This window comes from Sebastes umbrosus, chromosome 23 (assembly GCF_015220745.1).
Source record: "Sebastes umbrosus isolate fSebUmb1 chromosome 23, fSebUmb1.pri, whole genome shotgun sequence".
Lineage (NCBI taxonomy): Eukaryota > Metazoa > Chordata > Actinopteri > Perciformes > Sebastidae > Sebastes > Sebastes umbrosus.
In genome coordinates this window covers 5,805,441-5,817,512 of record NC_051291.1, presented here as the reverse complement: position 1 = coordinate 5,817,512, position 12,072 = coordinate 5,805,441, and the positions used below count along the sequence as shown (strand labels likewise).

Here is a 12,072-nt window from a genome sequence, read left to right as displayed (position 1 = left end):
ACTGATCTCAAGACAGTTAACAGCTGAAGGAAATCATTCATTTCTGTCCCCTTGCAGTAAAAAACGGTCTGTTAACATGATTAAAAGCCGCTGAGCCTCTGGAGCAAAGAAGAAGCTCGGTCCAGCACAGACCCATAGAATGAAAGAGTTTCATCACTTAGGAGGTTCCATATACTCAACTTTTTCTAACTTTGTATCTTCTGGTAACATGTGATCAGTGATAATTCACTATTAACTCACTATTACGAGTTAATTACAGTTAAATAAGCCTATATGTAGTGTATCTTTGACATTTGTTGGTGTCTCAAAGATGCTCTGAAGCACTAAGGGTGAAGTTAAAGGAACAGTGTGTAACATTTCGGGGGATCTATTGGCAGAAATGGAATATAATATTGATGAGTATGTTTTCTTTAGTGCATAATCACATGAAAATAAGAATCGTTGGGTTTTCGTTACCTTAGAATGAGCCGTTTATATCTACATCATGGATGTATTAAGAGAGCTGGATACAGCGTTGGAGGCGGCGCCCTGTTCATTCTTATGAAATTTGCTCAGTGGCACATGAAGCCAAAATGGCTCGACTGCTGAGTGATAAAGTACCCGGATCATCCGGTGATCTTCCGCAGTCATTCGGCCCATTGAGCAGGCGCAGTAGCGTTTCCTTTAGCCCCGCCTCCAAGCCCTCGGTCCAGTCTCGGGCTCATTCACGAACGGCAACATGATTCGCATCTGGATTCAGCTATTACAGCATTTTATAACTTTTAGGACCTAATGATTTAAATAAGGGCTATTCAGATGTTTTGTCTCGGGAAGTTGATTTACCTAAAAAAAATAATAATGATCTGCTGATTTACAGAGGTCTCATTTCCAATGCAAGTCTATGGGAAAGTCTCTTTGGGCCCGATGGCATCATGTGACCGACCTGGAAGTTCCACCGTTCGGCCACTTGGCTTTAAAGCCCGACGCTCTTCCTGGGGGCTTGGTCTACACACGGAGCGGGTCATCTTAACGGAGCTGGCCGCCATGCTTCTATAGTAGCCCACTAGATAGGGCCATTCAAGTTTTCGCAGACAGCCATCGTTGTTCTCCTACATGCCTGGCATACGGGAGAAGTTTCAGCTGGTTGCAATATGCAACCTCACCGCTAGATGTTGCCAGATCCTACACACTGCTCCTTTAAAATAAATAATACAGGGACTGATGATGGTGGAAAAGCTACTGGGCGCCACCATCAAAGACCAACTTTCACAGAAAATTCAAATCTGTCATAATACTGGATACATTGATGTTTAAAATCAAAGATAGAGATAAAATAAAAAGTATCTAATATGCCACAGATCTCTGATACCAGAAAACATTCAGTTTGCAGCTACTGGAACCTCAATCCAGCTAAATGATGAACTCTTCCACTATGCAGCGAGCCTCTTAGCTTTTCTGGCAGAAAGTGGTGCTGCAGTAGGCCAGCGGTGGCTATTTGGTTGGACTAACGTCTTGAGGGGCAGAATGAGGGAGGTGAGTTTGATGCCCAGCTCACTGAGACTGGACCTCCTCCTCTCTGCCACCAGCTCCTCCTTCTGCTCATCCTCCAACTGGCCGTCGGTGTAGTCGTAGGGCGTCCTGTGGGCACGCGTGGGTCAGGCATTCACAAACACACTGTACAGTTGCACATTCAAACACACAAGCGTGGCTTCACACAGAGTCTGTATGTGCACATGCACATTTCATGCATATGCAGCCAGCAAATAGTCACTGATTAACATTCTCCTGCTGTACACAGAGAGTTTTTTTTTAGAGAACTCATGCACAGCAATTCAACTTAAGTGCTCCAATATTACATCATGGACCCACAAAGCAATTTCACAACCTTTCAGATATTTGGAGAGCATGAAAACTGCTTCATTTGTATAACCTAAGCTTCAATTTTGGCTTAGCTAGTCAAATAGAGCAAATTCTACTGTCTTCGTCCAAACATTTGAAAGCTATATAATGCCAATAAACAAAAAAAAAAAATCAACACTTTCTCTTACTTTACACAAAGAAAAAAACGTCATAAAAAGGATGTTTGCTTCTGATAAACACTTCCCCATGCGAGGAGCGACCAGATGCATGAAAGATGGCTGCTGTGTGGTTTGACGTCATCATCACTGATTTTTTTTCTTCTCACAAAAGATAACATTGTTTTTAATTTGTTCCTAAGCTTAAAAAGGACTGAAAGATCCCACTGACGGTAATGATGTCACACCAGAAAGCTGCCATCTGTATGCATCTGGGGCCACCGTGAAAAACGTGCGCGACACAGCCAGCGTGGTACCCTTCTCCCTGGCATGTCTTACCCCTTCATCATGAGAGAAGGCTCTTCAGTTTCAACCCAGGCTGCAGAGCTAACAAAGCGCTTTAGTGGAGGGCGCGCAGGGTTCTTCCCTCCCACATTCCTGGAAACCATCGTTATCACATACGGGCATAACAACAACAACAACCCTCATGTCATGGTACAGAAAGCTTCGGTGGCTTGAGAAAGAGAGTCATAGCCATCAGAAACAATGCTGCTGTGTATCTAAACAGTCCGATTACTTTTAATTTAAGCACACTCTCCCCTTCACATACACACTAAATCTTGTTTAACGTCACTCTACATAACAGGCAGATTTAACCCACACATTGACACACATACAAATGCCTACCATGGGGATCGCCTGGTCAGTCTCTCCATTTCAGCCTCTGAGCAGTCTTGTGTTTTGGACTGTGGTGGGAAAATCAAACAATTTGAGTCATGATTCATGTAAAAACAAAAATGCTCCTTTGCACAACCTGAAGCGTCACTAACATTTTAAACCTAGATCCATTTTCAGTCATACTAAAACCTGTCCTACTTGCTAGCAGGATGTTAGCTTTCTAGTGAAGCAGCTTTGGATAATCTGTATTGTATTATGAGTTCAAAACGCCCAACCAAAACCAAAAGGCATGCTGCATGATCTGATCTCGTTTCATCGTCCTCACCCTCACCATGTCAAAGTGCATGTTGCCTCCACCAGAGCGGGGGATTGCTGCTATGCTGACCCGCCGGGTTGACGACTGCTGGGCAGGGAGAAAGAAAAAGATAAATTACTTCATAAGCACACATCAACATTACTAACGACGTCAGAGTGAAGGAGAATGATGAGATCATATGTAACCTAGCTGCAGCTGACCTTGTAGTACTGTGTTGTCTGCTTCTTGCCACGGAAGTCATCTGGAAAGAGGAACAGCTTAGTTATCTTCTATATATGTGGTTTGTGTGTGCCATCAAGGAGCATACATATTTACACATATGCCCAAATTGTATTTACACTAGGGCTGTCAATCGATTAAAACATTTAATCGCGATTAATGCAAATTAATCACTGTTCAAAATGTACCTTAAAAGGGAGATTTGTCAAGTATTTAATACTCTTATCAACATGGGAGTGGGCAAATATTGCTTGATTTATGAAAATGTATGTATATATTTATTATTGGAAATCAATTAACAACACAAAACAATGACAGATATTGTCCAGAAACCCCCACAGGTACTGCATTTAGCATAAAAAACATGGCAAACTCAAGCCTAACTACCTAATTAACTGTTTTCTGTCAAATTTAACATACTGAATGTTAGGACAAAATAGAAGCAAACTGGAAACATTAGTTTTGATAGTAACCTTTATGGAACCGTTCGCTACCTCTTTCAGTCTGCGATCCAAACGACCTCTCGTTCTGCATGAGCGCCTCTCTGAGCTCCAGAAGCTCGGCATGCTCTTTGGTGTACATCCTCCTCAGGTTCTCCACATGTTGGATCATCACCTCTACAGCCTTACCAATACGACTCTCCTGGGAGTCGCACACACAAGGCTCCATTAAATCAGTTCAGCTTAGATTTTCATCACATCACAAAACAGTTGGAGCAAATGCTGACGACACAAACACACATTATCCCACCTGGTGAATAGCTCCTAGCATCTCAGAGCGACTGGACACCCTGGTCATGGACTGGATGAGGATGTCCAGGTTCTTCTGGAGCCTCAGGATGATCTCCATGGACTGGTTTTCGTCCTCACACAGAGGAGTCAGAGCCTGGGAGGAGACGACAGAAGAGAGAAAAAGGACAAGGAAAGAGTTGACGAGGGACACAAAGGAAGAGAAGGACCAAGAGACTGCACCTGACAGTAGAAATCATTTTATTGTATTTTATTTTCCACTCGTACTCACTAACCCATACCTCATTCCATTTCATTTACAGGTTAATTAACTGATTCTTATTGATGTAGGATAATTGTGTCCACATTTTTCTATATATACACACAACAGGAAAGCTGCAGAACAAGACACAAAATCCATATATTGTGGTGCTTGCAAGATTCATACCAGCCAAAACTTTCTGCAGAATATAATCACTAACAAGAGTTGCTATCTAATCAACTTGGTAGCTGTTTGTCAAAGCCAGCACAGTGTGCATAAATCACAGTCTTTATTACGCTTACAGGATAAGTAGCCACCCATCTTCGGAACTTTTGTTTGCTCTCAAAAGGTGCGCTGGACAAATTATAGTATTACAAAAAGGAGCTGCACAAAAGCACAACAAATATTCTGTTGGTAATCATCAAAAAAAAAGCCTGACCTGCAGTAAGCCCTGGCAGCTGGACACCTCCCTGCGGACGTTCTCCTCAGCCAGGTCACGTGACCTCTCCTCCAGCCGTAGTCTCTTCTCCAGGGTGAACATGTCGCACTTGAAGCCCAATGCCAGACGCTGGAACTCCGCCTGCAAACATGAAAGACACTTGTTTTAATTTTGGCACTCACTGCTGGACACACACTGTATGTGGCGTTATATCCTGCCAATTGCAGATGAGATGGCCATTTCTAACATTTCCTTGTTTGATTAAGATAAGAGCTATTCCCCATCAACAGACAAGCATCATTGTACTGGAAAAGTTACACCAGATAAACCATGAAACTCCCGCACTTCCCTGTAGGAAACTCTCACATTTCAAGCGAATCACATCAGTGCATTAAAGTGATACGTTAACTTTCTATGTGGATGGTTGTTGTATGGGTTTCTAAGAGAAGTGTTTTTTGTAGGACGATACATATTGCACACTTTAGACTGACAAAAGGCCGTGTAAGAAAAGAATTAACTTTATAACTTGTTCTTTTCCGTCTTGTTTCTACTACAAGAGGATAAAAAATTTTTTCCAAAACACAACAGTAATTATAGAATGCAGATCTAACGGTATACATACCTCGACCTCCTTGTCATTAGGGGACATGCTGCAGATAAAGAGACAACAATGAGGACTCTGTGACAAGTCTTATTACATGCACTCATGGATGGTTATGGATTTAAGTGTTAAGTTGCGTTACTATGATCATTTGCTCTCTTACGTGTTCTTATCCACTTTGGAGGGGTCTGACTTCATTGACGTCTCAGCTAGGAAGGGAAATGTACAAGCACTGCTTTATGAATGGAAAATTAAATACATATTATATAGTATATAACAGTGTAGAATGAATACATGACACATACATTCCTTCTCAGTGGCCCCGCTGGTCTCACTCTGGTCCTCCTGAACCTTCTGCTCCTCGATGGCCTCCATGCTGCGTGTCAGCTCCTGCAGGGTTGAGACAAACGTTACTGCCTCTGCCTCTCTCTGCTCATTCTCCTTCTCCTTGTCTCCTTTTAACTCCGTTCCCTCCATGCTCACGTCGCCCGCAACATCCATATTGCTCCCTTTACTCCCTAGTCCTTCCAACAGTTTTTACATAATAAAAAGGTGAAATGTGGAGACTCAAAGCAGCTGGCAGTGTAGTTGGCTCTTTATTGTGAACGATCTGATTCTGAGTGGAGCTTAAAATGAAAACAATGCACTCTCCCTTCCTCTTTCTCTCTTTCATACTCACTCACTCACATAGCTGGAAGAACAGCATTCTCTTCAGGTCAAAATGTCACGCAGAATGAAGATACTAATGGAACTCATCGCCAATAAGGAAATTGAATCTTAATGATACCGGCTCCATTCAACATGATCGTGGTGTTTCATCAAATCTACTCTGAGGTTGGTTTAAGTTAAGCTTGAGGTAAGAATATAATAAAACAATTAAGTGTTTAAAAACAGAAAAAAAAAAATGATGCATTATGAAGAAAATACAAAACTGAACCAAAACTAACATGTACATATTTTTTTCATGTATTAGGATGGCTGTTTTTACTTATAACTTATAATGTATTGCTTGTATGTCTGAACTCCAGAACAATTACGATGAAAACAAAAACTAAATAAAATATGACTGATACCTTATATAGAAATAAAAACTGATAAAATAGCAGAAACTACAGCATCATGATTTACACAAGAGCAGTAATCAACTCCAACAGTAGTCAGGCTAATGACTTTTAAATCGTTGTCACCATTAATAAGTGGAATAACTAATCCAATAGTCAGTTGAGAAGAGAGTGGGAGTAGAGCAGGTCTTACCAGTTCCCTCTTATTTTTGCCACCGAAGGGTAGGGACTCCTTTTTGGCTGCACTATCCTCCGATTGGCTGGGGTCAGAGGTCGCGCTGCCCATGCCGCTCCCCGATTGGCTGGCATGCGTGATGGACGAGCCTGACCGAGGAGAGCTGCTGTCAGAGAAGGTGGTCGCTGTGCTGCTGCTGGTGAGCCGGTCCGTCCCTGGGAGGAAGAGTTGGTGTGTGGGTGGTCAAAGTTACACGCAGATGCAAGGAGGCGTAAACAAACAGTCGGCTTCTCTCTTCACCTCCTTCATGCAAACGCAGATTTGAGTGTTTTCTTCCTACCTTCCATGCTGGTGGCTACTGTAGGCACCTCGGCTGTACTGTCCTGCACACTCTCCTCCTCTTCAACCAACACAGGTAGCAGACACGTGCTGGAACACAAATACACAATACTAAAGCATTTGCAAAACACTAATTTAAAAAATGCAGAGAAAAAGTTCTCCCTGAGCAGAAATCACTAAAACCTTCAAGAGTAACTGCCGCTGTTGGATAGTGAAGCAGTGTGAAAACCCTGAGAGTTGACGGTGAATCACTCACCTGTCCTCTGCTGCTGATCTGTCTACCGACTGGTCCCGACTCAGGCTCTGATGGACAAAAGGACGAGAAGGAGGGAGGGGGTGAGAAAAAGACAGGTGGCCTTGCAGCGCCCCGCATTACAAGAAATGGTCAATGATTAAAAGACACACACACACACACACATTCATGTAGCGTACCTGTCCCATGGCAGTGAAACGCTATCTAAGCTCTACAGTGTGTCGAAGAGAAAGATTGGACTGATTCCTTATATAATGTGTTGCTTCATGGAGAGCCCTGCAGCTCTGAGAGTGTGTGTTGCTGAGAGGGGTGCTCAAAGAACACGTTAACACTGGCACAGTGCTAAGTAGTGGAGGCGGACTGCGCACATGCAGAATGGTGTGTGAACACACACGCACACAATGGAGCAAGGTGAACGCTCAGAGCAATGAAACGGGATATTGTGTAATGAGTGTGCATAATATCCGTTTTGACGTAGCTCAAAATAGGAGAGCTGCCTTACCATTTCACTGAATACAAAACTTAAAAGGAGATCTCAATGTCATTTTACATCCGAAGAAACTCGGATTTCCTCGACAACAACCCAAAGGGATTTTCCATTTGATTTTGGATTATTGCAGAAAATAAGCTCTGTGGCAAACTATGATACTTACGCATTTTGTTCTGTAAATTAATCTTCACAAATGAACACAACTTTATGATTTTTTAAGTGTGAATGCAATCACCAGAAGTACAAATCTAACATTAGGCTATAAACAAACTACACCACGGTTGCGTGACTTGCATCACCACCACTAAGCTAAAGGCGGACTAGTGTTCATCGTGATGACGTTTACTAGTCTCATTTAGCCACTTGTTAGCAACCACCTTTTTGAAGACACATAAAAGCTTTAAATTCACGAGTGGGGTACGTAGTGGTGTATTTTATGTCATAGAAACAAATCTCCTAAGCTTCTGTTAACCACAGACCTTATTTCAGGCATCTAATTAACAAACCCGTCGAGTTCGAGACGAGAGAACCGGAAAATGCAAACTCATTTCGAGGTTTTTATGACTCATTCCTGCAGCACTTTGTTGCTTTATTACAAAAATTTGAGTCATCCAATCCCCCAAAATGTCGTTTTTCTTTGCTAAATAATACAGTGATAATCCCAAAAAATGTTTATGCCTGCACAATCATGTCCTAGAACAACATCTTAGTTATGTCATCGCAGACACCAAATGTTTGACTGAAACTGAATACTGAATGTAAGGTGCCATTGGTCAGGTTTATCATTTATCCTCTCTCTGTAAAACAGTTGGTAGAAACAGGAAATTTGTCAGAGTGGAAACATGACAAAACATAACAAATTTCTGAATTCCACTTATATTGCTTTGCCCCCAACATAAATACGAAACCTTGAGTCCTATGAAAATATCTCCCATTTACAAGTAAAACTGCTATTTGAATATATCCAAATGATTTTGTTGATAAGAAACTCAACTCCTTCTCTTTGCTGGCAGATTAAACCCAAATTCTTCAATCATAAAAAGACAACCTTGATTTGGCTGAAAACCTTTCTTGAACTATGATGAATGTAGAACTGCATTTCATTAACGTACTGAACACACCCACAGAGTCGAAAGCCTGCCTCTGTTGGCTCCCTCAGACGCTCAGCAGGGAGGCTGTCCAACATGCCACCAACAGATAGGAGACTAAAGAAACCAGGATGATTGATCTCTCGGCAGGATGCAAACCAGACTGTGGTGCAACAGCATCACAACACAAGTGAGCCTTGGATCTAACATAAAAACACTGCAAACCCCATCTGAGGCTGGACATGATGAAGCAATCTTATTGTATAGAGCACACATCAAAGCAATTCATTGTAAACACTAATTAGTCCGGACAGACAGAGAGAGGATACAGTGATGATCCACTGTGTCCAGACATTTGCCTTTGGGCTTTGGAACATCACGGCCATCTTTTTGATCATTCTTCTAATTTTATATAACTGGTTTGTAATCACATTTTGGTTATTCTACGGACACAAAGACTAACTGACAACAATTTTAATAAATCAATTGTGTCAAAAGTCATTTATCAAGCAAAAATGGCAAGCATTTTTGTTTCAGTTTCTCAAATGTGAACTGTTTGACATCATTTTAACTTGAATATATTTTGTTTTTTGGAGTGTTAATCAAACTTATGAAAATGTGTGCGCTGGGAAATAGTGATGGCGTTCTAATTTTACCATGCAATTTCTATTTAAATCTTGTAAATCAGTTTATTAAATAATAAATCAATACCAAAAATATTCATTAATTGACTTAACTTGACGATAATACTTAGCAATAATGAACGCAATTTAATATTGACAACTTAGTAAGCCATATTAAATATTTGGTACTTGCCTCCTTTGGCAACAGAGTTCAGGGAAAGCGATAGCCCATCCTCCCTAGGTCATACAATTGAGCAGTCAGTATAAAGATGCTCTCTGATCTTTCCCTTCATTTTTATATCCCTGCCCTCTCTCTCGTCCTTGCCCAGGGCGAGGACTCCCTTTCAGGCTCTCCCAAGGAAAGCCAGCCCGCGCCCTGCCCACTGAAACCCCCGTCACTTCAAAAACACACCTACTCTCACTCAGCTGGTAAACACATGAAGTGGCAGAGAGAGAGAGAGAGAGAGAGAGAGAGAGAGAGAGAGAGAGAGAGAGAGAGAGAGAGAGAGAGAGAGAGAGAGAGAGAGAGAGAGAGAGAGAGAGAGAAAGACGGGGTGAAAAAGAGGAAGTAGTGAGGAGCTGATGCTGAAGAGAATAGAGGAAGTTGTATTCCCTCATGCATCATGCATTAAAACACTTCCTCTCTGCTACTGACCTTAGTGCGACTCATGGCTCCTGCGGTCCAGTCCGCCTTGCCTTCTTTCTCTTCTTCTCTCCTGTGGTCCTCACTGGTTGGCTGGCTGCTGACCACAGGTGAAAAGGTCAAAGGTCAACCATCAAACACTGTCCATTTCCTCATTCTCGATTCGCACATTAGATGCACTTTCTATCCATCTAATGAGACACAAATTGTGATGGTATGAGACGGCAAGAGAGATGAGGAACAGCCGTCGTCTCTCTGTAGTTGGACTGCGCCTATGCAAAGCCTGGCTGCAGCGATGCTAATTAGCCTGCGCGCTCCTCCCACGGCGAGGAAAACACCCATTTGACTAGCAAATGTGGACCAAGTCATAGGGAAATTATGAAACTCGAAGATGGTGACTTCAACTGCGACTATTGTGGCTAACACCTATCAACTTCAAATCTAGCCGGGATGGTTATACTGCTATGAAAATAAGTCAGAGGTGAGGCTGTGTGGTAATGTCAGTTTCCTGCTTCTGTTTTGTGCCCCTTAGGTGAGTTTTGCCAAACCAAACACCAACTGTGTGTCTGTGGATTAAGTCCCTTTTTAGGTGTGATGAAGAGCATAAACTTATCAAGACCACAGAAACAGAGAACCATCGTCATTAGGTAATTGTTTCTATTAAACAGCTAGGTCACCAGACTTCTGTCATTACCATTCATATCTATACAACCAGTGTGTTTATGATTAAATTGTTTACTAGAGCACAGCGCTGGTGTATTACTCTGATCTTTTACTTAAATAAAAGTAATACTACAGTGTAGAAATACTCTGTTACAAGTAAAAGTCCTGCATTCAAAATGTTACTTAAGTAAAAGTTAGGGCTGTCAATCGATTCAAATAGTTAATCGTGATTAATCACAAATTAATCACATTTTTATCTGTTCAAAATGAACCTTAAAAGGGAGATTTGTCAAATATTCAATATTTTTATCAACATGGGAGTGGGTAAATATGCTTGCTTTATGCAAATGTATGCATATATTTATTATTATTAACACAAAACAATGACTAATATTGTCCAGAAACCCTCACAGGTACTGCATTTAGCATAAAAAATATGCTCAACAACAGCTGTCAGTGTGTCGACATGACTATGACTTGCCCCAAGCTGCATGTGATTATCATAAAGTGGGCATGTCTGTAAAGGGGAGACTCGTGGGTACCCATAGAACCCATTTACATTCACATATCTGGAGGTCAGAGGTCAAGGGACCCCTTTGAAAATGGACATGACAGTTTTTCCTCGCCAAAATTTAGCCCAAGTTCGGAGCGTTATTCACCCTCTTTGGTGACAAGCTAGTATGACATGGTTGGTGCCAAAGGATTCCTTAGGTTTTTTTTTAGTTTCATATGATTCCACTAGCCTAGACTCTTCATAGCTCTATCCTCCTCATTTTGCTCTCAAGGTGCACCAGATTAATGCATTTAACTTAAAAACAATTTTCCAGGGGAGCATGCCAACGAACCCCTCCAGAGGGTCCAAGGTCCACCCACCATAGTCTCACAAAATCTTGTGAGAAACACTGGTGAAATTTGGAATTGGAATCAGTCTAGTACTCTGATTATGCGCCTAGTGTATCAAATACAATTTTACAATTTCTTCATTCACCTCTCAGTCTGGGTAATGGTGTCATCTTGTCCAGGTGATGTGCTGTTGGGAGCGACCATCTGGGCTGCTGTGGGAGGGGTGTTACTATGTGTGACTGCTTGGTCCTGTTCAGGTGAGTTGCTCAGACTTTGGGCTGGACCACAGGAGGGAGACTCTGCATCTGTTGAGACGAGAGAAAAATCAGTATCAAGTGTTGAATGCACTCGAGGATTACAGGTTATTGAGTTATTAAAAGTTGTCGTAATTTACTCTAATGATTTCATACATTTCCCAGTGTGCATTTTGACAACACCAGAAAACAGTAGCTCAGTGTGACCTGCACACAAATGTAATACATTAGCCTTAGAAGCTTATTTAATGCAGTGGGAGATGTTTTTAACAGCTTTTCTTAACATCTGAGAATATTTCTTTCTCCATGTAGTTCATACGGAAAGTAAAATAAAATGTGTGCTGCAGTAATGCAGTCACTAAGTACACGATTTTACAAAGCAGTCATGTATTTCTGGATTACC

The 12,072-nt window shown here is 41.7% G+C and overlaps 1 protein-coding gene across 14 annotated transcripts in view; it reads right to left on the bottom strand.

The window, feature by feature from the left end:
* Positions 1–12,072, bottom strand: part of LOC119482535 (lymphoid-restricted membrane protein) — a 42,462-nt gene that overhangs the window by 2,804 nt on the left and 27,586 nt on the right. For 4 of the 14 annotated variants that reach the window (XM_037760135.1, XM_037760134.1, XM_037760137.1 and 1 more), the window contains exons 22-37: positions 11,561–11,720; positions 9,922–10,009; positions 7,069–7,115; positions 6,814–6,902; positions 6,492–6,688; positions 5,543–5,627; positions 5,401–5,446; positions 5,259–5,286; positions 4,637–4,777; positions 3,958–4,092; positions 3,681–3,849; positions 3,189–3,229; positions 3,004–3,072; positions 2,682–2,740; positions 2,334–2,432; positions 1,489–1,617 (exon numbers count right to left, since the gene is read on the bottom strand). In XM_037760135.1, coding sequence (XP_037616063.1) covers positions 1,489–1,617; positions 2,334–2,432; positions 2,682–2,740; positions 3,004–3,072; positions 3,189–3,229; positions 3,681–3,849; positions 3,958–4,092; positions 4,637–4,777; positions 5,259–5,286; positions 5,401–5,446; positions 5,543–5,627; positions 6,492–6,688; positions 6,814–6,902; positions 7,069–7,115; positions 9,922–10,009; positions 11,561–11,720 — 1,582 coding nt within the window. The remainder of the gene's footprint in view (positions 1–1,488; positions 1,618–2,333; positions 2,433–2,681; positions 2,741–3,003; positions 3,073–3,188; positions 3,230–3,680; positions 3,850–3,957; positions 4,093–4,636; positions 4,778–5,258; positions 5,287–5,400; positions 5,447–5,542; positions 5,628–6,491; positions 6,689–6,813; positions 6,903–7,068; positions 7,116–9,921; positions 10,010–11,560; positions 11,721–12,072) is intronic. The other 10 variants (XM_037760138.1, XM_037760147.1, XM_037760140.1 and 7 more) reach the window with 6 other exon arrangements.